At 40.7% G+C, this 26,849-nt stretch overlaps 1 protein-coding gene across 11 annotated transcripts in view; it reads right to left on the bottom strand.

Annotated features, from left to right (window-relative positions):
* ZMYND8 (zinc finger MYND-type containing 8) overlaps window positions 1-26,849 on the bottom strand; it is a 135,307-nt gene that overhangs the window by 56,393 nt on the left and 52,065 nt on the right. For 9 of the 11 annotated variants that reach the window (XM_044986029.1, XM_044986032.1, XM_044986039.1 and 6 more), the window contains 4 exons: window positions 10,603-10,751; window positions 4,595-4,813; window positions 3,607-3,720; window positions 432-524 (listed from right to left, as the gene is read on the bottom strand). In XM_044986029.1, coding sequence (XP_044841964.1) covers window positions 432-524; window positions 3,607-3,720; window positions 4,595-4,813; window positions 10,603-10,751 — 575 coding nt within the window. The remainder of the gene's footprint in view (window positions 1-431; window positions 525-3,606; window positions 3,721-4,594; window positions 4,814-10,602; window positions 10,752-26,849) is intronic. The other 2 variants (XM_044986030.1, XM_044986035.1) reach the window with 1 other exon arrangement.

The raw sequence follows: 26,849 nt of genomic DNA, 5'->3' as shown, positions 1-26,849 counted from the left end.
TGACAAAGAAAGGGCATGGTGGAGCAGACTCTGCAATGTTCAATTCTACACTGGTGTAAAAACCTTGAGGAATCTCACCTTTGTGGCATAAATTAAAGCTGAACTTCTGAAACGTTAACTTATGATGGGGCCAACTGACTGAGAATCAGGGGGTCATGACTGATTCTTTGGCAGCCTTCTTTCTCCCCTAGGAACGAGCTGAGCTCAGGTACAGTAAAGACTATTTGCAGATTTACCCATAAAATTGAGTCCAGGACTCAGTAAGAGCAGGAGGATTAAATAGTAAAATGGTATTACACTGATTTTAGAAACAGGTATTATTAACACAAATTAGTACCAAAATACTTACAAACAGTATAAAAAACCCAAACAATCCCAACTAAAGTAACTGAACTTTAAAATAAAGCTTCTTCCCCTAGCTGCAAACTAACCTTTTCTAATGTACAAAGGTCCATTGGATGAAAGATATATTCTGCATAATCTGGGTGTTGATCCAGTGAAACTGGCTTTTGAAATGGCTCTGTCTGTTAAACAGGAAAAAACAAGCAAACCACACATTACCAATACCAAACAGCTTCAACAGCCCAACATTTGCAATTCCTGGGAGGTCTGAGCAAAAGTCCTTCTTTGGAACTACTGATAATACAATTAATGAAGAAGAAAAAGGCTACAACAGAACAGAATGGACTGAAGGGGTTTATTTCATGGTATGTTCAGCCTCTGGTAGCCAGAGGCCTGGATTTAAATAATTTCTATTGCTGAAACAGCTATAGGAGCATAAGGCCTCCAACTTATGCTTTTCTAAAAACAATTAAGAAGTATCTGACATTATATTTTTCCATCAGGCTTTTTTTTTGGATAGACTGATGTTATATATAGTACAAACCACTTAATGGGGGAGAAACAAATTTAACCCAATATAAGGATTGTTGCACAACTATGACAGTAATTCTGCTCAACTGAGATACCTGAAGGTCTTTCTGACATTCACACTCGACAGTGCCTCATTTCTCCTCAAAATACCTTTATCAAAGGTGGCTTAGCAAAGCAGAACTGTTTTAATTCTCCCTTATTAGATGCTGTATACAGCTAGCCTACTTCAATCCCCCAGTCCCACAAAATCCCTCAGAAACTTGGTGGCTCTGTATTTCTCCATCTGCCAAATTTTATCCTAGTTTGCAGGGAAGAGGGAGAAATTCAGACAGATTTGCGTTACACCTTGAATTATTTCATGAACCAACTGGTTTCCTGTGAATGAATTACAGGAACAGGGAACCAATAGGAGAATTTTGTCAGGCACAAAATAACATTTTATTTAACAGTGAATTCTGCTTAATAAGGGCAAAAATCTCTAAATTGGATCATCCTGATTAGGGGGGAGAGAGAGAGAGAGAGAGAGAGAGAGTGTGTGTGTGTGTAAGAAAGAAAGAAAGATAGAAAGAAAGAAAGAAAAATTTTTTTGTTGTACAGTCTATTTTATATTTCAGGATATAAATAATAAAAATCCTAACAAATAAAAGGCACATAGTACCATATTTTTCTAGAATATATGGACTATAATACTCCAGAGATAATCAGCTTCAATTTAAAAATACTATGTCTTGATTGACAGGTGTTAGTCACAAGCTTGAAGGAGGAAATACCCCAAATATATTCATTAAGCAACATCTTTCTAGCTGCATTTTCACAATGCAAAGATAATAATTCTTGGCATACTCTTTTGTAAACAAACAATGTAACTTTGCTTCTGAAAAGAAGCAGTTAGAATTTCTAATAGCTCATTATAATAGCACAAGATTTACAATACCAGAGTTAGAAGATTTTCAAAGGACAAAACTCAACAATACTCAAGATGCGGGTCTTCCTAGAAACTGCTGTTATTGTTTTGCTTAAGTATTTATATACAAGTGATCAGAATTAGTAAGAGCCAATGACTCAAACTCTTGTTTTCATAACATTACTTCTTACTGTAATACTGTGGACCCAGAGTCATTTTCTGAGTTTCCGTCTCTATAGTATCGTCTGTGTAAGAATGGGAATGGAAGGCAATTTATTAACAAAGGATTTGAAACAATCCTTCACAAATCATCTAGAAGATCCTAGCCAGATTGACTTCTTTATCACTAGTCCTTGAAGTCCACACACAGGCTTGCAGAGGGAGAGTGGGATGAAGATGACAACTGAATCCTCCTAAAAGTTCCAGACCTACAGCAATGGAGGGACAAAACTAAGACAGATGCTGAGACAGACTCCTGCATATCAGAGCCATCTTAACCAGCCTTCTCAGGATTCCATCAGCAGATGGTGTACTGCTGGCACAGAACAGAAGAAATTGCTGGGAAAATGGGAGCATCGGGGGACCACACTTGCAATTTGGTAATCTGGCTGTTAGAGTAGCTCCTTGGAGCCAAAGGCAGCCAAGCACAATTCTAAAGCTGCTCTAACTTCTGTCAGTTTCTGACTCATCCCCTGGCCAGACCCAGGATCAGGCAAAAATTAAACATGACATGAAGTCGCCTTCTGCTCCATACCACCCCCCAATCTCAGCTTCCTCTGTAAATTTACAGGAGCAAGCTAAACTGATAAAACAGTTTTAAGTTAATATACGTCTGCCCACAAAGGGATCCACACTGGTTTAACTAAACATGTGTAAGATTGTGTAGAAACATGCCCTCTGGGAAGACTACTCTAGACCCTAAATTTATCTTGCACATATAAAGAAAAGTTGCAAATTAAAGCAATACAAAGCAAGTATAAACCAACGTACCACCACCCTTTTAATTAAATCAATGCAACTTTGTGGTTAGGCCACATCTATAGAATGATAGTTGTAGCCATCCAGCAGCAATGCCGCTAGTGAATAGCTAGAAAGGATTCATTCCCTCTAGCCCTGGAGAAACATTCAAGCACACAATTTTGCTGCTAAAAAAAGAAGCGGCAAGCTTTGACTGTGTAGAAATTCATTGCTTAGGCCCTCAACACACCAAGGAAAATTTCTCATTCACCTTTGTTGAGTGGGGAAATGTTGAATTCTATTTTGTAGTTTCATTTTATATATATATATACTCTAAATATTGTTAAACTGCTAGCTTAATTCTTCCTTCAATTTATTCCTCAATTAATCCCTGAATCTCATACAGCAACAGTAAAACTTTAGGACTGCTGAACTTGACTGGGACTCATGAGATCTAGGTTCTGTACCTAGCCTCAGTTTCTCCATCTGTAAAATGATCTATAAAATGGGACCTACCCCTTACACATAGTGTGAGGTTTTTGATCATTCAGACTCTACTGTGAATATCAAGACTACAAATAAAATAATTAAGCAGAAGAACAACATTATCATCCAAAGCTGTGCTAACACTGATGCGGTCTACACTGATACCAAGAAACCTTTCATTTTACATGCATACCAACAGATAACGCATCACCATAATAAATTACATTGCTGTTTACCATCAACAACTAAAGATATATGTGGGCAACTAATTAGCTCAAGATCAAATGTACAATAAACTATGCCATGACCAAGATCAACAAAAGGAAACAAACTATACAGTATTAAATTATACATGCGAGTCTAATGAAAAAAAATATTTTCCTTACCCCTGGCTGTTTCATTTTCTGTAGTGCAAACTTGAGCAAGTATGATAGCTGTTCAATGGTGAGCATTGTCATAGCTTTACTCTGCGTTTCTATGCATTCTGCTACAGTAATTTTCTACAAATTAAGATTACAAATACTTAATCAGAAAACATTTATTGATGACTGTTTTTCATGACTATTTTACATTAAAATGTCCCTTCATTATTCAAGTAGGTGGTAATAGCTATCCCATGAAAATACAACAGTGCTGATAGCGTAACAAAACAAATATAACTTATTCCTCAGAAATTTCTTTTATTCAGTGTATAATATGAATATATTAGAAAACTTTAAAAAGAGACAAGAAAATTATATCCATTTTCTACTACATTATTATTGACTCCGTATTATTGATACGGAGTACTTCAATTCCCAAATTTGACTATGGAATTTTGATATGAATAATTGAGAAAATTATCTAGGTCTAACCCAATAAATACTCAAATCAGTATGTGGGATTTACTAATATTGAAATAATGAGACAATGTGCAGTTCTTTTCCAAGAATCACTGAAAATGTAGGGGTAAATGTTTACTTATTCCTCTCAAGAAATAATATTAATACCCACTGTTCTGTAGGCCCTACAGAGCAATTTTTTATGCATTCCCATAGAGCTGATCTGCTCATTAACAGAGGGAGCACAAGTTAAATTAGCCAAACATTGCAGAGTTAGAGGTACTTGACAAAGTGATCATTCTTTGCAATGTAGCTTCTCTCCAGATGGGAAAACAAAGGAAGTTGCAGATTCAGGGTTAGAAAACAAATGTTATCTAGATACCCAAGACAACAGAAGTGTCTTTGTACTACCCGTTCTACTACTTTTTCCAAGGTGCAGTCACAATAACAGAAGTCCAAACAGAGTAAAAGAAAACTAATTCTGGTTCTGTGACAATTTTCCTCGAATCTCAAGAACAAGAGACACATACACAGGTCCTTATATCAAACTAACCTCACATTCTGGGCAAAACCAATCACCCTCTGGTTCCGCTGTCAGTTTCAGACACTTAGCATGATAAACCCGAGGACAGAGTTCACAGCAGAGGACTTGGCCTTCCCGATGACAAACCCAGCAATAGAAATCATTCCGTCCATCCTGTGGTACAACATCAACAGGGTCTGTGGTGAGTGGCTGCTTCATATAGTAAAACGGACCATGTCTTAGTTCTGACTGAAATGTAGGCAAGAAAGACAGGTTTGGTTTCAAAACAAATCTGTATTTTCAAATAAGTAATAAATAAATAACAATATTCACAACAAAAAACAAACAGCAGTTTACAGAGCTCATTTAGCATTTGTGCAGGTACATTATCTCATTAAATGCAGAATGCATATTTGTAAATAGGTTTACTTTCTACTGATATGCACACTATTGGCTCACACTGAATACAAATTGGGGAGATAAGGGGAAACAAGGCTACAGTGTGTAGGAGACATAATCCAGTAACAAGACTTGTAGATACCCTCATACGCAATACAGAGATGTGCCCTGTAGAGGTGACAGGTTCCCCAATAGGGAGTAGTGCAAGCTAAGACTTGCAGTCTCCACAGCTTTGCCTACAGTAGGAATTGGCACTGTTGCTGAGAACTGTTTGCACAAAAATCCCCTTAACTATAAATGAAAATAGTTCAGTGCTGACATAGGCAAGGGCAAAATTATCATCAACGCATTTAAAAAAGCATGTCTGGTAGAGCCAAACTGACCCCAGGCTCCCTAAATGTACTAGTCCTTTGTCGATGAGCTGCTAACACTCCCTGGAAAATTGAAAAGAATATTCCATTAGGAATTATCCCACTGATGGCACTTAATTTTCTATTCTTTTCCATCTTCATTAATTATTAGGGATAATTTGAAAAAAGTTATCCTAATTTTAGACAGAGTTTATTCACTATTATTCCTCATTTAACGTCAAACCATAATACTGCGGCATCATAACTGGTTGCTCTGGACATGACTAATGTCACAAAGGCCATCAGTCTCATCAACTCAGATTGTGATCTTGTTAGATTTCTAAAGCTACATAGCTGAATAGAGGACAAAGTAGGTGGTGCAGGAAGCAATACTCTTCCCTTTATGTCATTCCAGCTTAAGCTGCTTTTTTTCCAGAGATGTAGACAGATCACTTTTAGCCTCTAAATATCCCATAGCACTTTTGGCAAGAGTAAGGGTTTTAACAATACTATCCTAGTCAAGCTCCAGTTTGGCTGATATTATGTTCACCTGAGATTTCAATTACATCTGGTAGAACTTATCTCTTTCTATCCTTAAGTGATATGCAGCACTGCTCTGCACTGCTAAACAGGTACTGTGTGTTTCCACCACAGAGATGGTGGAAGTGGCTCTCCCTGCTCGCATGCTTCTATATATAGTAATAACACATTAGAGGTTATGCATATGTAATACATATACTAGTAAAGACTTCTGAAATCATGTGGGATTAGAGGAATTGGCTATCAGTTGTTGAAATTGTAACAAACTATAGATGTAGCTGTGAGAGTGAAAACCCCAAGTGCAAAAAGGAAAGCTGTAATTTGCACTGCTTAAACATACTCAGTACTTGAGCAAGGGTGCATGGGTGCATATTACAGTTTTTCCAGTGTACACTTGAGGTTTTCACCCATCCAGCTTCTCTGAGTACAGACCACCAGCAGCTGAAATCAGTGCAAATTCCCAAAATAATTTCAAATACCTTATGACTTCACTTGGGGAATAAGCAGCAGATAAATTTCCTAAGCAAAGATACTCTTTTCATAAAAACTTCCTTAGAAATCCACACCGGAGGAAGACATAAGAAAATGGTCATAACTGTTTCTAAATAGAAGAGTTTCAGTTTCCTAGAAGTCATGGACAACTAAGTGTTCGCATGATGGTGCTGGCGTCTTTTAAACGTTCATCACCTCACTTCCTTTGAGCCAGGCTGAGCAGCTGAGCTGACCAGTGACATTCATGGGGCTCAAAAAAAGAGCCCAAAGGACTGAAAGTGACAGATTCATTTGCCTAAAAAAAAGACATCCTCACACTTGGTTTCTGACCATAACAAAATGTTCTGATACTATTTTGTTCAATGCTGAATTTTAATGTAACCCTCTTCTCAAAAAACTTGTTTTCTCTATGAGTTGCAGCAGCAGTTCTCCATGTTCTCCCAGCTAGTCAAGTCAGGCTTGAGTAGCTAGTCTCTTGGTTTTAAAAGAGGCTTATTGCCTGTAGACTGTATTTATATTAAGTTAACATAAGCTGACTAATAAAATAGAAAACTAAAGAAAACTACAGTAATATTTACAAATTAATTTGGAGAAATCAATATGATGTTTTACCCAGTTGTGTGAAAAAGAGTTATTGCTAGTTAGGAAAATGAGCTGTAGCCAAGAAGGCTTATGTGATAACTGTCTAGTTAAGAACTTTAATTTTTCAACCTGTTTTATACATATTCTCTGACTCCATAACTCTTTGGCTACAGGTTCATAGATTTCACAGCCAGAAGGGACCACTAGGATCATCTAGTGTGGCCTCCTGCGTAACACAGGCCATAAAACTTTCCTAGCATGTATCTTTTAGAAAAACAGAATATTCCATATGTTTTATTCTAACACACATTGACATCATGCAGAAAAGGACCACTTAACATTCAACATACTCTCAGCCTTCTTTGTACATTATAAAGCAGCAAAAAAGGTATAAAACAAATTTCTACACCAGTCTTCAGATTACCTTTAAGGGTTAATAGGACAGGCGGTCAATTTACATGGTAAACAGTCCACTTTCAGAGTGGGTCAGCAATAAGGCCTCACTACAAACTACCAGTTTTGTCTTATCAAAAACTCGAAAGAAATCAAGAATGCCCATTAATTTCAGGATGGCTTTTGGACTCAACTGCTTTAGAAAAAAATTTCTCATTAGTTGCTTGCAGATAAATGTGAAGTGATTATTTGGCATGAGAAAGTAAAAATTAAAAAATAAAGCATCTAATATTTAAAATGGAACTTAGGGCTGTCGAATGACTAAAAAAATTAATCATGATCAATCGCAAGATTAAAAAAATAGTCCTGATTAATCACAATTTTAAATCGCCCTGTTAAACAATAACAGAATACTATTTTTAGTATACTATTAAATATTTTTGTGTTTTCTCTATATTTTAAAATATATTGATTTCAATTACAACACAGAATACGAAGTGTACAGTACTGATGACGGGTTCTGCTCGATAATTATTCAAATCAGTGTGGGTCACTGCACGTTCATTTTCATCATGAGAGTCAGATGCCACAAACAAAAGGTTTACATTCTTTTTTGGTGGTTAATGTTCTGTAGTTTCCACATCGGAGTTGCTCTTTTAAGCCTTCTGACAGCGTGTTCCACACCTCAGCCCTCTGAGGGTATGGCTACACTGGCGATTTGCAGCGCTGGAAAGCCTCCACCAGCGCTGCAATTAGTAAGTGGCCACATCTGCAGGGCACTTCCAGCGCTGCAACTCCCTGGCTGCAGCGCTGGCTGTACACCTCACTCGGCATGGGGAATAAGGATTCCAGCGCTGGTGCTGCAGCGCTGGTCATCAAGTGTGGTCACACACCAGCGCTGTGATTGGCCTCCAGGGTATAAGCTGTATCCCAGAATGCTTTTATAAATTACTCTTTGTTTTGTTATGCAGCCTCTCTTTGTTTTGTTGTGAACGAGCTCCCATCGGAGCTCCGAACAAACAGAGCTCCTGTTTGCTGTGATCATCTGTACCTGGCTGTAAACAATCGAATGAGAGGCAGGCAGGGAGAGTGAATGAAACAGAACGGAGCCCATCGGAGCTCCGTTGAACTGCTAATCTAAAAAAACAAACACTGATCACAGCAAACAGGAGCTATCTGTACCTGGCTGTGAACGATCAAATGAGAGGCAGGGGAAACAGCATTGGATGCAGGGTTCGCAAACATTTTGTGATTTTTCCAATCTCTCTCTTCCCCGCTCCCTGTCACAGTACACCACAGGGAGTGAGTGAAACAGCGGGGAGTCCGTGTTGGAGGCAGGCTGTTTGCAATTAAGAGTTAAGACTAAGGGCTCATGAACATTTTGTGATTTTTCCAATCCAGGAAGCTAACACACAGTGTTGGCTCCAAAAATCCACTCTATCTTCCCCGCTCCCTGTCACAGTACACCATCCTCCACCCCCCTCTTTTGAAAAGCACGTTGTTGCACTTGAATGCTGGGATAGCTGCCCATAATGCAGCACTCCCAACAGCGCTGCTAATACTGCAAATGTGGCCACACACCAGCGCTGGTAGCTGTGAGTGTGGCCACACACCAGCACTGGCCCTGCACAGCTGGATCACCAGCGCTGCAAACCACCAGCGCTGCAAACCGTAAGTGTAGCCATACCCTCAGATGTTGGAAGGCACTTGAGATTCTCTAACCTTGGGCTGAGTGCTGTAGCTATCTTTAGAAATCTCATATTGGTATCTTCTTTGTGTTTTGTCAAATCTGCAGTGAAAGTGTTCTTAAATCAAACAACATATGTTGGGTCATCATCCAAGATTGCCCTAACACAAAATATATGGCAGAATCCACATAAAATCACAGAGCAAGAGACATACAATTCTCCCCCAAGGTGTTCAGTAACAAATTTAATTAACGCTTCTTTTTTTTTTTTTAAATGAGCGTCATCTGTTTGGAAGCATGTCCCCTGGAAGGGTGCTAGAAGCATGAAGGGGCACACAAATGTTTAGCATATCTGGCACATAAATATCTTGCAACACCGGCTACAACAGTGCCAGGAGAATGCCTGTTTTCACTTTCAGGTGACACTGTAAATAAGAAGCAGGCAACATTATCTCCCACACATGTAAACAAACTTCTTTGTCTTAGCGATTCACTGAACAAGAAGTAGGATTGAGTGGACTTGTAGGCTCTGAAGTTTTACATTGTTTTGTTTTTGAGTGCAGTAATGTAAAAAATAAAGTTACATTTTTAAGTTACACTTTCACAATAAAGAGATTGCACTATAATACTAGTATGAGGTGAATTGAAAAATCCTATTTCTTTTATCTTCTTGACAGTCCAAATATTTGTAATAAAAAATAGTATTCTGTGTTGTAAATGAAATCAATATATTTGAAAATGTAGAAAAACATCCAAAAATATTTATAATACATTTAAATTGGTATTCTCTTATTTTTTAACAATGTGATTAAAACTGTGATTAATCACGACTACATTTTTTTAATCTAGTTAATTTGTTTTCCGTTAATCGCTTGATTTAACTGCGATTAACTGACAGCCCAGTTTTTCAGAGGGTGCTCAAACCAGCTTCTGAATTTGTTCCAGCAGGTCAGGTAAACTCTGAACAATATTATATGGTGCATCTGTAATTTCAACTGGACATACAAAATAAAAATACCCACAATGAGTGTGACCCTTTGATTCATCTGGTTTGATTTAGACAATGGCCACTATTCAGTGATTCAGGGGAAATATTCCCCACCAGGTGGTTATAAAGCACATAGATACTTGTTAATGCTTGTAACAGGGGTAAGGGGGAGGGGAAATCCTTCTCAGACCTGAGTTTTGATTTTCCTGATACTATTTCCATATTAATGACGACAAATACTGTTATGAATAAATTTTGTCCTTTTAAAAGATCTAGCTAAATTAATTAATATAATTTATAATATATTCCTCAATAACTTCTTTTGCTCAGAAGTCCACATGTTAGCAATATGCTAAGAAAAGTAGCATTTCATTTGATTTAGTTTAAGTTTCCTATGTTTTGGCTTCACAGAGTGCCCCTTGTTTTCACAGATATTAGGGAAGACAAAGGCCTATTTAGCTATCTTGTCCATTCACCACAATCAGCTAATGGAGATCTGCAGTTCAATATGAAACTGAGTAAAGAGGAGAAAGCTCCAGATCCATTCTCATTACATCCTTAATTATTTCATGTGCTACTATCACATTAAGACAATGAGTTCCATTACCTGCTCTTTATTGTTACTGTTCAATAGGCCAGGCTTCTTTTTCTTTTTAATAGGGCTCGTAGATGCATCTTGTGGGGAGTGGCCATTGGAAGAGTGTGGAGGGCTGGGAAACTTCCTCTTTTGTGCTGTGCGTTCGGCAGAGCCAGGATCTATAACAAATACAATAACACATTTAAAGAGTCCATAATATACTTCCTGAAATGTTTGCTGAAAATGCATCCAATCAAGATCTACATAGCTCTGCAGTCTGCATTTCTTTACTGTTTCACTGTACTATTTCTCAATCTCTTTTCAACAAGTAGTTGATAAAACTGGTAGCTGGGACATAGCTATGCAATGCCCATACATGCTGTTAGAAAGCTCTCAGCTTACACTCAGGATTAAATTTAAAATAAACTTTTCTTCTTTTCATGAGTAATTCTGAAGCATACAGGATACAGTGATGAAGCGTAGCAGTGGACAGTTCTTTACTAGAGTTATACCTTAAGTTTAAGCAGCAAAGATACAACAATATTTGTCATTCTTGATGGCAATAGGTCAAGTAACGCAGTGGGAACCAGAGGCTATAAAGCTGAAGGAGGGAAATATAGGAGCCACAAATTAATATGTGGTAAATGAGCAATCTAGATTTTCTTCCCTTTATTTCAATAAACCTTCGACATTTTTGATCTAGGAAAATTTCACTTGTCTCTTTGGTCCCTAAAATATATTATAAATATGCTCCCAAAATAGTAATATTTGTACTTTTATGGAACATGTCATTTCAAGATCTCAAAACTTTTTCAAACATGAATTTTTAACATCACAATATCCCTGTTGATCCCTGTATCCTGTGAAAAACAAGCAAAAATATGAAGGGATTGGGAAGTGAGATTCAGCCCCAAAAAACAGCTTGACCAGCTTGCTTCAATGAACACCCATCAAGTCATCCTTCTTTCTTCCATTAAAAAACAAACTAACCAACCACCAACAAATGAAGCCTCCAACCAGGATTTTAGGCATTATCTGTTCCCCACTGAAAAATTAGGTAATAGGGTTGAGATCCTCAAAGGACCTATTATAAATTTTGAATTTATTAACGTTTTTATTCTTGGCCTCCATTTTTGTGTTTGATTAAGATCTTTAAGAGGAATTATTTATGATCAAGAAAAGGTTAACCTCTATTTAAACTTCTCTTGTGATAAAGGACTGACAGTGAGTCAAAAGATACAGGAGGAAATAATATTTGAGTGTTTGATTTTTTTTTTCTTGTTACCAAATTGAATTGATTTCTAATTAACATGGAAAGTTTGGCTGGATTACGAAGAATTTACTGCCATATTTTAGAAGGCACAATTAAATAATCACCTGTAGTAGACAATCAGCTCTCACTGAATAAATCTTGACAAACCAAAGGTGAATGCTAATTACGTAATAGGCTTAATTTAAACACCTGCTTAAATTTTCCTTAAACTTTTTAAATGAACAAACAGAGCAGTAAAAGTCTGAAACAAAACAGATTTTAAAAAAAAAGATCGGGGGACTTTTCCCATAGGTCTCTTCAGTCACTTCTCCCCTTCAAACAAATGCCTGCCAAACTGAGGCTGGTCTACACTTCAAAATTAGATTGACTAACTATGTAGCTCAGGGCTGTGAAAAACATTGTGTCCTGATTACTGTGGTTAGATTGACCTAACCCAGGGGTTCTCAAACTGGAGGTCGGGACTCTCAGGGGGTCGCGAGGTTATTAGGGGGGGGGTCACAAGCTGTCAGCCTCTACCCCAAGCCCTGCTTTGCCTCCAGCATTAATAATGGTGTTAAGTATATAAAAAAGTCTTTTTAATTTATAAGGGGGGGCGCACTCAGAGGTTTGCTATGTGAAAGGGGTCACCAGTACAAAAGTTTGAGAACCACTGACCTAACCCCTGGTGTAGATGCGAGAAGGTCGAAGGAAGAATTCTTCCATTGACCTAGATACCACCTCTCAGAGAGATAGATTAACTGCATCGACAGAAAAACTTAGGAAGGGTCTACATTACGCACCACAACTGTGCCTCCTTAGAGGCTGTAGTGTAGACATGGCCTAACACTAACCATTTCTAACAGGAAGCAATTTTGCTGATTTACAAAACATTCCAAAAGATGTAGCACTCTTAACTAAGCTGTATTGTGAGACCTGTTTAGATCCAGAGAGCAGCAAGAGTTACACAGATTCATATTAAATTGCACATCACTCCATAGAGTTCATACTGAAGTGGCAAGACAAAATGAACTCTATAGTAACATTTACTGTCATCAGCAAGTCCATCCATCCTCTTCCTGCATCACATATGCACACACACACAACCCTCCCTTAACATCCACCACAGTAGGGCCTGGTCTATTCTTAAAAAGTTTTGCTATATTTAAAAAATATTTTTGCCAGTATAAGCCTAAACTCCATTATGAAGATTTGCCACTATAGCTAGTGTAAACAAGGGTATGTGTTGCAGCCACTATCCTCCAAGGGGAAGGTAAGATCTCCTTCCTAGCTCATCAATATCTACCTTTACATTTCTAAAGATGTAACCTGTGGAGACACAAGGCACTCTTTCTCCCACAACCTGAGGCAGAATGGACTAGCTCCACAGCACTTATCAGCTCTTAACACCTTGTTCTGTGCTAGTAGAGTGCCTAGCACAATGAGGTCCTAAAGCATGGAGGGGGCTCCTATGTACTATGGCAATAAAATAATAATAATATGCTGGGTTTCTCTGCACTAGTGTAGTTGCCTTGCTCTCCTGCAGCATGTATGCACTAGGGGATTTGCACTGATGAACTTACAGCAGTGTAAAAACGCCTCACTGAGACATTACGGCCTAAGTTTGATACTGGGAATTAAATCTTGGTCTGCCACAACGGTGCAGATCACTGTCAAAAGACTAACGTATGTTTGCGCATTTAATTTTCTAAATGTCATTGACAGATGGTGTGTTTTATACAGCCATCAGCAATCAGACTAGATAGAAAAGGTAGAATGGTGTCCAACCAGCTACAAAAGTCACGTGCCCCAGAAAGTTACAGACAGTTGCTCATGTAACCGAACATTCTTGGCCACTAGCCCAGTCAAAAATACGTGCAGAATCTTCACACAGCTGCTGGTCTCAGGAAACCAACAGCTTGAGAAAATAAATACTCAGAGGCTGAAGCAATTAAGTTTGCTCATTGTGCAAGTTCAGGAAATGCTCCAGCTAGGATTGTACTGCCAGTAGAAAGTAAGTCTATGATATTGGGATGTATTTGGAGAATGCAGGCCAATCACAGGCTTGGAGAAGAATATAAATTACGGAAAAGAGAAACTCTCGGCTAAGAAGGTGCTTGTGCTAGCCCAAACATATTTATGAAAACATCAACAGAATCTACCCCAATTAGCAATGAACTCTTCTCAGCTGCGGTCAATCATACAACAGTAATTATGATAGGCTGATCAACTGAGAACGAAGAGGATGGTGGCAGTTAATTGTTGGAACTTCCAGTAAAATATTTTAAATACGTCTTCTAATGTTAGTGGCAGTACAGCAGAAGGTGATTATCTGGAATTTTCTAGACAGGGCAGTTATTTTCCAGGACATGTACAGTGCTGTATGGCATCTCCCAGGAGGCCCACAAGCACTGTAGCACTTCTCTAGCCAGTGATTATCAATCAACAATATGATGAAATAAAGTAACAATTTAAAATAAAACCACCACACACAAATACAAGAAAATCAGATGGAAGAAGGTACAACCAAGAAAAGGCACTTTCAGAGGACTATTCATCTGTGGCCCTACCTACCTGAGACAGTTGCACTGGTTTAATTAAAGATATTATTTTAAACTAGTTCAAAAGGCTGAGAGATCACTTTTGATTTAAGAGTGGTTTATTTCGGTTTAGTTTAAATACATTCCTAGTCCATTTAAACAAAAACCTAAATAAATCTGGTTTAAACTGACTAAGAATAGAGTTAAGCTAACTCTTAATCAGCAAAATAAGAATGACCACACAAGGGTTTGCATTGGTTTAACTAAACTGTTTTAAAAATTAATTTAATTTAAACCAGTGCAACTTTCTTGTGTAGACAACACCTGAGAATATTCTTTAGTGAATACTAGAAGTGTCTTGCAGCATAGGCGCTGACTCCGTGGGTGCTCCAGCCCTGGAGCCCCCCTATCAGCTCCCCCCGCATCCTTTCCAGTGCCTCCTGGCAGGCCCCACAGATCACTGCCTCCCCCTCTTCCTCCCCTCATCCTGCCCGCCGCGAACAGCTGTTTCGCGGTGTGCAGGAGACTGGGGGGTGAGGAGCGAGAAAGCAGGGTACTTGGGGGAACGGGCGGAAGAGGCGAGGTGAGGGTGGGGCCTTAGGGGGAGGGTTGAGGGCGGGCCCTGGGGCAGAGCCGCGAGTTGAGCACCCCCCGGTACTTTGGAAAGTCAGCGCCTCTGCCCTGTAGAAACATTAATGATATCTCACAACCATCACATAAGGTACGTAAGGGCTGCATTGTAATTTTCATCTGACAATGAAAAAATGGAGACAAGGAGGGACTTGCCTGAGTCAACTGAGCAAGTCAGAATCAGAAACAGACCGGGCGCCTCTAAGCAGTAAACACAGTCCCACCACATATATATCAACATAATTTAGAGCAACTGATTGCCACTGAAACAAAACTGAGGTCTATGTAGAAACTGTTTATAGGCAGAGCTGATGGTGACACCTATAGTTAAGGTTGCCTGAGACAAAATTGTGGGGATACTGAGTTTGGGGAGGGAGGGAAAAGATGGGGAGAAAAACACAGGAGTCGGGGAAGATGGGTAGAGTTGCGACAGGCTGAGGGAAACAAGATATAGAAGGGGTCGGGTTTGGGGAAGGCCAAGAGACAGAGGCAGAAGGTTCTGAAACCTCTAGAGCACATTCCCCTCCAGAACCTGGAATGGAATCCAGGATTCTGGAGTCACTACAGTCCTCTGATGTAAAACTCACTGGCCAAATATGTTTCATTCCCTATTGGCCCAGATAGACACTAACAGCTTATTACTGCTACCAGTCAGTCCATTAGTTCAAGTAGCAGAGATCTGTGCTGTGGATCTAAAGGTCCCAACCCAGCTGATGATACACATGGGAATCAGTATGGTTCCACATTATAAAAATTCTGCTTTTTCAGTTTGCTGATTTGAAAATTTAGAATATGGCATTTTAACAAAACATGTGAACAGTAGGGTTGCAAAGTCAAACACTCAAACATTCCCAAATGCCAGAATTAAGAATGCCTGTGCATATGCATTATGATACAGTCTTTAACTGCATAATCACATACTATTTTTTCCACAGGACCCCTGCTTCATTCATTCAGTGCACAGGATAGATGGACCATGCTCAGCGAATGACTCAGGGGTGTATTGTGAAGGAAGCTGTAGTCTGTAGAACCCCCTACCTTATTTGTTATGAAACGGAAAGATTTATAGTGCATGAGACAAGGTACTGTAGACAGAGAAAGGATGGTCTCAAGTTTGAGGCAATTTAATATGCTGGAGACCAGGATTCTATCCCTGCCTCTCCCACAAAGTTCCTGTCATGCTGGACAAACCACTTGAACCAAACTTTTCATGTGGTTCTCAACCCATTTACCAGTGTGGGCCACATATGCAGCTCTTTATGTGTTACGTCCACACAATATATATACTACCAGTATGGCCATGAAGATGTCTCATGGGCCACAGCTGTGTGCTGATTGGGCCGCAAGCGGCCCGCAGGTCGAGAACCACTGACAAAGAGGGTCTATATTACACTTTTTCCTAGTGGATGCACCACAGAGTTGCACCACTTTAACTTAAGATGTGATTTTGAAATGATTTACTTAAACTAGTGCAAAAGGCTGGATGGACATTCTTATTTTCCTTTAAACCTGGCTTATTTGGATTTAGTTTAGGCCTTGTCTACACTGAAAAGTTTACCACTTCAACTATGTCGGCATAGTAAAAACAGTAAAATCTCCCTAGTATAGGCACAGTTATACTGGTATAAAAGTGCTTATATCAGTATAGCTTATTCTGGCTCAGAGAAGCAAAATAAGCTATACTGTTTTATACAGATATAACTGTGTCTTTGCTTTTAAAGGCATAGCTTTTTTGACAAAAAATATTATACCCGTACCAAACTTAGCTCTGCCTATAAAACCTGTAAAGCCTTATTGTTTAGGAATATGTTTAAACTAACCTGAAATAAGCAACTCTTAAACTGAATTAAAAGTGTCCACACAGGTTTCACTGGTTTAAATAAACCATTCTAATTACATTGGTGCAAGTGTATAAGCAGACATGGCCTCAGTTAATGTCAGTGAGATGGGCAGCAAGCAGGTTAGGAAAAGCAAGGACAAGTTGATTTGATTACATTTCATGATTTTCTAACTATCCCTAGAAAAAGACCAAGAGGAAAAAAAAAAGAGTTCCAAAGTCTAAAGTTGACTGAATTCCAGACTTTTATTAAACAACTATCCTTTTTTAAAATGGGGCTGGAAGGAAGAATACCATTTTTATAAATTAAATTAGAACACTGGGAATAAAAAAGAAGCGTGTTATGACCTATAATCTAACCAAGTATCCTAAACTTTCTATACTTGAATGGGGAATCCCAGACGTCTAAATTCTAGGCATCTCTATCTTCCCTCCATTTTAAATCCACCACTGATAACATGAAATGTAAAAACAAAAGTGACAATATCCACCCTGATTATAAAAAAAAAAATGGTTTACCCCTAGAAGGAACTCAGGAGTAGAAAGACATGTTTGCCCAATAATAATTTATTTTCACACTTCTAAGTAGGATATAACAAAGAATAGAAAGTAAAAAATTGAGTATGAAATTTCCCTCCTCCTATTTTCCCTTCTCCCCCCGCTACAAAAAGTTTGTGAGTACCTATTTAAAAAAGGAAATCAGAGGAAGAGAAGAATAAATAAATAACAAAGCACAATAAAGATAATGGATTCCAAGAAGGCAGACTTTAGCAAACTCAGGGAGTTGGTAGGTAAGATCCCATGGGAAACAAGTCTAAGGGGAAAAACAGTTCAAGAGAGTTGGCAATTTTTCAAAAACACATTATTAAGGGCACAAGAGCAAACTCTTCCACTGTGCAGGAAAGACAGGAAGTATGGCAAGAGACCACCCTGGCTTAACCAGGAGATCTTCAATTATCTGAAACTCAAAAAAGAATCCTACAAAAAGTCGAAACTAGGTCAAATTACAAAGAATGAATATAAATAAACAATCCAAGCATGTAGGGACAAAATTAGAAAGGCCAAGGCACAAACGAGATTAAACTAGATAGAGACATAAAGGGTAACAGAAAATGTGGAAATGGCAGAAGTGCTAAAAGACTTTTTTGTTTCAGTTTTCACCAAAAAGTTTAGTAGCAATTGGACATCTAACAATGAATGCCACTGAAAACGAGGTAGGATTGGAGGCTAAAATAGGGAAAGAAGAAGTTAGAAATTAGATAAATTAGAGTCTTCAAGTCACCAGGGCCTGATGAAATACATCTTAGAATACTCAAGGAGTTGACTGAGGAGATATCTGAGCCATTAGTGATTATCTTCTAAAAGTCATGTAAAACCCATGAGATTCCACGGGACAAATATAGTGCTAATTTGTAAAAAGGGGAATAAGGACAACCTGAGGAATTACAGACCAGTCAGCTTAACTTCAGTACCCAGAAAGATAATGGAGCAAATAATTAATCAATCAATTTGCGGACACCTAGGAGATGAAAAGGTGAAAAGTAACAGTCAGGAACCAAACTAATAGCTTTCCTTGAAAGAGTAACAAGCCTTTTTGGGGGTGATGGGGACAGTAGATGTGGTATATCTTGACTTTAGTAAGGCTTTTGATACTGTCTTACATTACCTTCTCATAAACAAACTAGGGAAATGCAACCTAGATAGAGCTACTATAAGATGGGTGCATAACTGGTTGGAAAACCGTTCCCACAGAGTAGTTATCAGTGGTTCACAGTCAAGCTGGAAGGCCATATCGAGTGGGATCCTGCAGGGATCAGTTCTGGGTCCAGTTCTGTTCAATATCTTCATTAATGATTTAGATAATGGCATAGAGAGTACACTTATAAAGTGGATAATACCAAGATGGGAGGGGCTGCAAGTGCTTTGGAGGATCAGATTAAAATTCAAAATGATCTGGAAAAACTGGAGAAATGGTCTGAAGTAAACAGGATGAAATTCAATAAGGACAAATACAAAGTATTCCACTTAGGAAGAAACATTCAGTTGCACACATACAAAAGGGGAAATGACTCCCTAGGAAGAAGCACTGCGGAAAGGGATCTGGGGTCAGTAGTGGATCACAAGCTAATTATGAGTCAACAGTGTAACAACACTGTTGCAAAAAAAAATCAAACAAACGTCATTCTGGGATGTATTAGCAGGAGTATTGTTACCAAGACACGAGATCTACTACGTGCTCCTCAACGGGAGTACTGATTCTAGTTCTGACGCCACATTTCAGAAAAGATGTGGACAAACTGGGGAAAGTCCAGAGAAAAGCAAGAAAAATAATTAAAGGTCTAGAAAACACGACCTGTGAGGGAAGATTGAAAACAATTGTGTTTGTTTTGTCTGGAGAAGAGAAGACTGAGATGGGACATGATAACAGTTTTCAAGAACATAACAGGTTGTTACAAGGAGAGAGAAAAATCATTCCCTTTAACCTGAGGATAGAACAAGAAGCAATGGGCTTAAACTGCAGCAAGGGCGGTTTAGCTTGGACATTAGGAAAACTTCCTAACTGTCAGGGTAGTTAAGCACTGGAATAAACTGCCTAGGGAGGCTGTGGAATCTCCGTCATTGGGAATTTTTAAGAGCAGGTTAGACAAACACCTGTCAGGGATGGTCTAGAAAATACTTAGTCCAGCTTTGGGTGCAGAGGACTAAGCAAGGAGACTTCTCAAGGTCCCTTTCAGTCTTACAATCCTATTATAAGAACTCTAGAAGAGAAAGATGCAGTTATGACTCCAGTGCCAATATCACCAAAGTTTGATTTGGCAGAGTAGACTTGAAGAAACAAGTAACAGATTTGGATATCAGAAATAGGGGATCTCCCAATTATACAAACTGCAATATCCAAGCAAAATATACATCACAGCTTTGTGATGTGTATTTCCCTTTTATTTTAACCCCAATATCTGTTGTAACACACCATGCCTAGTTATTCCCAAATGTGAGGTGAACAAAACTATGTGTAAGCCTTAACCAGAGTCTGTCTCCAAACACCTCAAATTTTGAAGCATTTTGAAATCTAAATCAAAATTTTGCCAATTAACCCAGTCACAAACATTAGAGCCCTGTCTATATTAGTGAAATTTTCACTGAAGTAAACCACTCTTGTGTAAAGCCTCTTTACACGGGTGAAGCATGTCTACATTAGGGGTTTGCAACAGTACATAGTTACACAGGTAAAACATTCTCTAATATATGTTTTAGGAAGCTTAAAATATGCAGTGTTTCCCAGCTTCTTTCAATACATGAGGGATTAGCTATATGCTCAGCCGCTGCTGATGCTTAGAAACCAGAGGCTGACTTTATGTGGACTTACTGCCCCAAGGCACTTTTGAAGTTCTCCTTCTGGTTAATAAGGCTTGGTCTATACTTAAAAGTTATGTTGGCATAGCTACGTTGATCAAGGGTTTGAAAAAAACAAACAAACAAACAAAAAAAACACAATCAGGACCAATGTAGTTTTACAGATAAAAACCCCAATGTACACATAGCTATGCCACCGGAAAAGGGCTTTTGTTGACTTACCTAATACTGTTTGGGATGGTGGTGTTTCTACACTGGCACAAAAACTCCTGCTGTTGGTGTAGGCTGCATTTAAGCCGGAGGAGAGGGGGGGCTATTTGCACAGCTATGTTGACGTAGCTATGCCAGCATAGGCTGTAGTGTAGGTAAATCTTAACTTAGGCCTTTTCTACATTGCCACTTTACCGCGCAGCAACTTTCTCTTTCAGGGGTGTGAAAAAAACAGCCCCTGAATGATGTACGTTTCAGCTCTGTAAAGTGGCAGTGTAGACAGTGCACCAGCGCTGGTAGCCATGCTCCCAGCGCTGGTAGCTACTCCCCTTGTGGGGGTTGTTTTTTTACAGTGCTGGTGCTGTCACTACACAGCCATGTTAAAGCGCTGCCGTGGCAGCGTTTTAGCACTGGTAGTGAAGACATACCCTTAGGGTATGGCTACACTGGCGATTTGCAGCGCTGGAAAGCCTCCACCAGCGCTGCAATTAGTAAGTGGCCACACCTGCAGGGCACTTGCAGCGCTGCAACTCCCTGGCTGCAGCGCTGGCCATACACCTCACTCAGCATGGGGAATAAGGATTCCAGCGCTGGTGCTGCAGCGCTGGTCATCAAGTGTGGCCACACACCAGCGCTGTGATTGGCCTCCAGGGTATAAGGTGTATCCCAGAATGCTTTTATAAATTACTTTCTTTGTTTTGTTATGCAGCCTCTCTTTGTTTTGTTGTGAACGAGCTCCAGGCTGCTTATCTAAAAAACAAACAGAGCTCCTGTTTGCTGTGATCAATCTGTACCTGGCTGTAAACAATCAAATGAGAGGCAGGCAGGGAGCGAATGAAACAGCGGGGAGTCGTGTTGGCTGCAGGCTGTTTGCAATTAAGAGTTAAGACTAAGGGGTCGGAAAAATGTTCTGATTTTTCAAGGCAGGAAGCTAAACACACAGTGTTGGCTCCAAAAATCCACTCTCTCTCTCCCCCCGCTCCCTGTCACACTAGACCCCACTCCACTCCCCTCTTTTGAAAAGCACGTTGCGGCCACTTGAATGCTGGGAAGCTGCCCATAATGCATCACTCCCAACAGTGCTGCTAATGCTGCAAATGTGGCCACACACCAGCGCTGCTCCTGCACAGCTGGATGAGCAGCGCTGCAAACTACCAGCGCTCCAAACCGTAAGTGTAGCCATACCCTTAGTGACAAGGCCTCTCCATGGGGGATAGCAGCCACAGGCTGTAGGTATTTTCACTCTTGCTGCTGCATTCTCATATTACATTTTAACACAGGGGTGAGAATTTCATTATCTCTCTGTGATTAAGTACTTGGTATTACTGCATGAACAGTACATACACCATGTACTGCTAAGCAACAGTCACAAAATGTATCCTCTGTTCTGGAAATTCTGTTTCACTAGTCACTTCCACATTCAAAATACTTACAGAAGTTTATTGCTATCTCCCAAATGTGACAACAGCCCCCTAAGACTAAAGCCTTCAACATAAATCTGAGCAAAGAACAAACTGAACAGGCTAGAATACTTATAATAAAACGGGAATGTCTTACTGTTCTACATGAAGACAGCTGCATTTTTTTTTACTTTTATGTACCTAATATATACAATTTTATAATGATCAAGAGGATAATTCAGTTACCTCATGGAAATCATATATGTCTTAGAGAAAGGATGGTCCAATGGTTAAGGGACTAGCCCAACACTTGGGAGACCTGGGAGACTTCCTTGGGCAAGTTACTTAGGACCTGATTTTAAAAGGTATTTGGGGACCCTCAATGGGATTTTGCCTCACAAGTGCCTAAATCCCTTAAAAATATATTTAGGCTCCTAAATCAGTTAGCCACTTCAATGCTGACCAAACTACATCTAAATATCTTTACAAATATTGGCCCAGTCTCTCTGTGTCTGAGTTCCCCACTGGTGAAATGGGAATAGCAGCACTGCACTACACAAGGGTATTGTGAGGATAAATACATTAAAGTTTGTGAGGTGCTCAGATACTATGGTGATGGGGATCACAAAGAGAATCTCAGTTACTGATATGCTGCCATTTTATGTACTGAATGAATTTAAGAGTGGACAGTTCTGCCAGACTTAAAGGTGACCAGCAAATAGGTCAAAATTTGGTTTCATGTAATTGTTTGTGCGTGAGAAAGGTTGTTGAAGGATCAGTTTTCTCTCCCAACTGCTTTTTAAAACAGGAAATTCAGGTTTGGTCACCTGAAAGAATCTCTAGTTGCCAGAGAACCAGTGAAATTAAATCACCAACAAGAGAATGAAAGTAGAGCAACTGAGAGGGAAAGATAGTTAGAATGGGAAGTGGGAATGAAAACGACTAGTTTGGCAAGTTTGGGACTTTTTTTCTAGACACCTGTAATTATACTGCAGACAGTGGTTGTAATGTTATGAATATGTTTTATCACTTTCTCTCATCCCTTCCAAGACCACCTTGGAAACCAGATGGGAATCTCTCAATAGAAATTTCTTCCCTAATACTAGCCTATATTCATTTTCAGACACATACACAGAAACAAAAACTACAGGGGAGTAGTAGTTACTGCTACTTCAGAAAACTAATCCATAAATTAGTTATCTGACTAAATAAATCAATTCTTCCAATTCTTAGATCATTTCCATTCTTCTCTGAATTCCATCTAATTTTGGGTGTGCTCTCATCAGTGAAAGATGCTATCTTAAGAATCCTGGACATGGAAGTCCTCTGTCCACAAAACAAACACAGTGTAAGTAGCACTAACTCAAGCTCCCCAATGCTTCATCCTAACACTGAGAGAACCCTCTTACAGGTAAAGAGGTAGTTCAGGTTGTATGCGCATTTAATCCTCCTCTAAATGTTGAATTAGTAGGAATCAGAAGAGTTCATTTTGCCTTTGTAAAATACAAAGCATGTCGTGTCGTGAGTCTAGTTCCTTGGATTTTTCACAAACACTTGCCATGCTTGTGAATACATAAAGTACCACATAATCCAAAATCTCGTGTATTCCTATGCTTTTGTGAAGAAAGACAAAGGAGGCTAGTAGTTAGTTATAAGGGTCTCTTCAATTTAGGCCATGGTTGTCACAGGTCTGGCCTGATGCTGGGCAATGGTTTTGATCCTTGAGGAGCCATTCAGCTGTTGTAATAAAGCCTCACGCTTAACTAGCATAGTCCTTCCTATAAGGAACAGAGCACAAACTTCATTCAGATGGCCAAGCAGTGTAGGGACCTAGATGATGCTAGAGCTTGTGGATTCAAATCCTCATGTGGCTGGTTCAAAAGGTAATTTTCTTGCCAGATTATAACAACTTTAATGAGAGCCCTTGTATTTTGCAGTGGAAGAATAAGGGTCAAGATCTCTCAGCATCCTGGACCTTACTGCTCATTTAAAAACACTTATCTTGATGACATTACATTTCCCCACACTAAATTACTGACAGAGTTTAACTCCTTTTCTACTTAAGACTACTTGCAGAGGCTGAGGTCACTGAATAAACAGAACCAAATGTTATAATGAACTGCCCAAAGAAAGACACCTATGTATTTGTTACTCCTGAGGGCACTCTGCACCAAAACATTAAAAATTCTGCACACAATATTTTAAAATTCTGCAAATTTTATTTGTCAAATAAATGTGGATGCTCCAGCATGGCATTAGGGAGCACAGGCCACTGGCTGCACAGAGGTGGGAGATCGTTGTGCAGCTCCCACCCCAGGACATGGACTCAGCAGTGAGGCTGTATGCAACCGTGACACACCGCAAGGACCGGGCCTGCCCCAGAAACACCCCAGGGCCCCGCCTCTCCATACCAGGTACACCAGGTCCAAATGGGGAGGGGCTTAGTGTGGGGGGATCCAAGTGTGGGTTGAGAAGGTTCTGTGTGGGCCTATCTGTGTGTGGGTGGCTCAGTGGAGGATCCAGATGCGGGGGAAGGGGGGGAGAAGGGGAGGATCTGGATGCACAGGGGTTTGTTGGGGGGTTCTGGATGCAACCGTAATGGAACTCTGCAGGGGGTCCAGGTGAAAGTCGTTGGGGCTCAGCGGGGGGTGGGGAAGGGTCTGGGGGTGAGGAGGCTCATGCTGGGGGAGTGGGGCTTAGTGGAGTGGCAACCCAGATGCAGCTGATTGGGGCTCCGTGGGGTGGGGATCTGGGTGTGGGAGGCTCGTTGGGGTGGTGCAGGAGGTGTGAGATTCTGAGTGCAAGGAAGTGTGAGGCTCAGTGGGAGGGTCTGACTATGAGGGGGTCTGGATACATGGGAGTTGGGTGGAGGGGGAGCAGCTCCCTGCACAGGGATCCCCCCCCTGCGGCTGAGAAGTGATGGGTACAGAAAGTGGCTGGAGGGAGTCTGCAGAGCTTCCTGCATCTGGGGGAGAAATCTGGGGGTGGATCTGATCCAGCCCCGGATGCCATGCAGGGGAAGAGGAAGTCCCGTCCTCCCCAGCCCAGCCAGGACTAGCAGCTGATACTGGCACAGGGTAGGAGCCACTAGCCGGGTCTTCCCCAGTACTGCCTTCTGCCCCACAGTGATTTACCTCTCTGCCGGCTGCAATGAGCACCTGAAACATACTGTTGGGCAGGGTCGCATGACTGCTCTTGTGGCTTCCTTTTGCTTCCCCATCAGAAAGCCACGGAAGCAAAGAAATCTGCCGGGGACATAAATTCTGCACATGAGCAGTGGCGCAGAATACCCTCAGGAATAATTTGTGGAGTGTTTTCTCATCTCAATTAGCTTGTCTGTTTACATAGTTTCAGTGCCCATCACTATAATATCTGGAAGCTGAGTCTTAGATTGCTTCTATCCTTTGCTAAGTAGCCTGAAAAAGGCACTACAGACCCTTCAAAAAATGCAAGGAAATCTTGTCCAGTTAGACAACACTTTTTAAATTAGCCAATACTGCCAAGACCTACTGATTTGATATCACTAGTTTCCATTTCACATCAAAACTCTTTGTTACAAAGAGAAAATGTATTCTACAGAAAGTTGAAATAACATTTTAAAATTCATATACTACAAATATCCATTAAGTTCTCACCAAAAGATGCATTTGGTTTCCTGATAAAGTTTTCTGCTATTAATATTTAGCAATAATAGATAGGTAATTATACCCTCTTAACTAGAGCTTCCACTGCAAACATCAGTTACTTTAGTCTTCTACATAAAAGTAGTATTACTGATCAAAGGTATTTTTGTTTAAATATAACAGTTATAACACATTTTCTGTCTCCACCCAGGGCAGGAGGGTCTGCGACTCCCTACAGCTGCCTCTTACCATGGCTGGGCTGCAGTCCCCCAGCTGGAACTGGGTCCAGGTAAGAGCTGTATGTGAGTAGCTTTGGGGAGCCGGGGACCCTCCTGCCCTGAGTGGCGATGGGGGGGCCCCCATGGGGTGGGCACATGGGCTGCTCTTGACCGCCCCAATCCTGGACAGGTGGAGGGTCCACCGCACAGGCGCCAACTTTCCTTCGCGCCGGTGGGAGCTCGTTCCCCCCTGGCTCAACTCCGCCACTCCCTGACCCTATTGGACCCCTCCCCAAATCCATGCTCTGGCCCCACCTCTTCTCCGAGCGCACCGCATTCCCCTTCTCCCCCCCTCCCATCGCTTGCCCCGCGAAACAGCTGGTTCACGGCGCAAGTGCTGGGAGGGAGGGGGGAGAAGCAGGACATGGCAGCGCGCTCAAGGGAGGAGGGCAGGAGGCGGAGGTGAGCAGGGGGGGCGGGGAGCTGCCAGTGGGTGCAGAGCACCCACCAATTTTTCCCCGGGGGTGCTCCAGCCCCAGAGCACCCATGGAGTCAGTGCCTGTGGTCCACAGTGACCCACAACTGCCTGGGCTCCCCTGGCCTGACTCCAGCAGCCAACCTGGCCAGGGGTGGGTGGCCAGGGCCTTCAGGAAGAAGAGGAGGGGAAGGGGGTGGGGCCTCTGTCAAAAAGTGGAAGGGCCCTGGCCCCATTATTCCCCACCTCTCAACTGCTTCACACTTATCTGTTCCCCATCGCCTCCTCCAGCTCCCCTCCTCACGCTAGTCAAGACAAAACAGTCATACTTTAGAACCAAAACTTGACCAGGTTAGCACATTCAAAAGTACAATTGGTTTGTCTTTTAGGTCATGTCCACACTATCACTTATGTCGGCAAAACTTTTGTTGCTCCGAGGTGTGAAAAAACACCCCCGAGTGACATAACTTTTGCCAGCATAAGTGTTTGTGTGCATAGCGCTATGTCGAAGGGGCACACTCTCCCACCGACACAGCTACCACCATTCATTGAGATCATTTTATTATGTCGACAGGAGAGCTATCTCCTGTTGGCATAATGTAGCTATACCACCGTAAGCTTGTAATTGTACACATGGCCTAAGAGGATTTTACTGAGATAGAGCTAGGAAGCATATCTAGTCTGGGATTTAAAGGTGTGATGTCATATCAAGATCACAGGATTTGTCTACGCAGGAAAGTA

Source organism: Mauremys mutica, chromosome 13 (genome assembly GCF_020497125.1).
Source record: "Mauremys mutica isolate MM-2020 ecotype Southern chromosome 13, ASM2049712v1, whole genome shotgun sequence".
In the NCBI taxonomy this organism is placed as follows: domain Eukaryota; kingdom Metazoa; phylum Chordata; order Testudines; family Geoemydidae; genus Mauremys; species Mauremys mutica.
The sequence above is the reverse complement of the archived record's forward strand: the minus strand, read 5'-3'. Positions and strand labels throughout refer to the sequence as shown.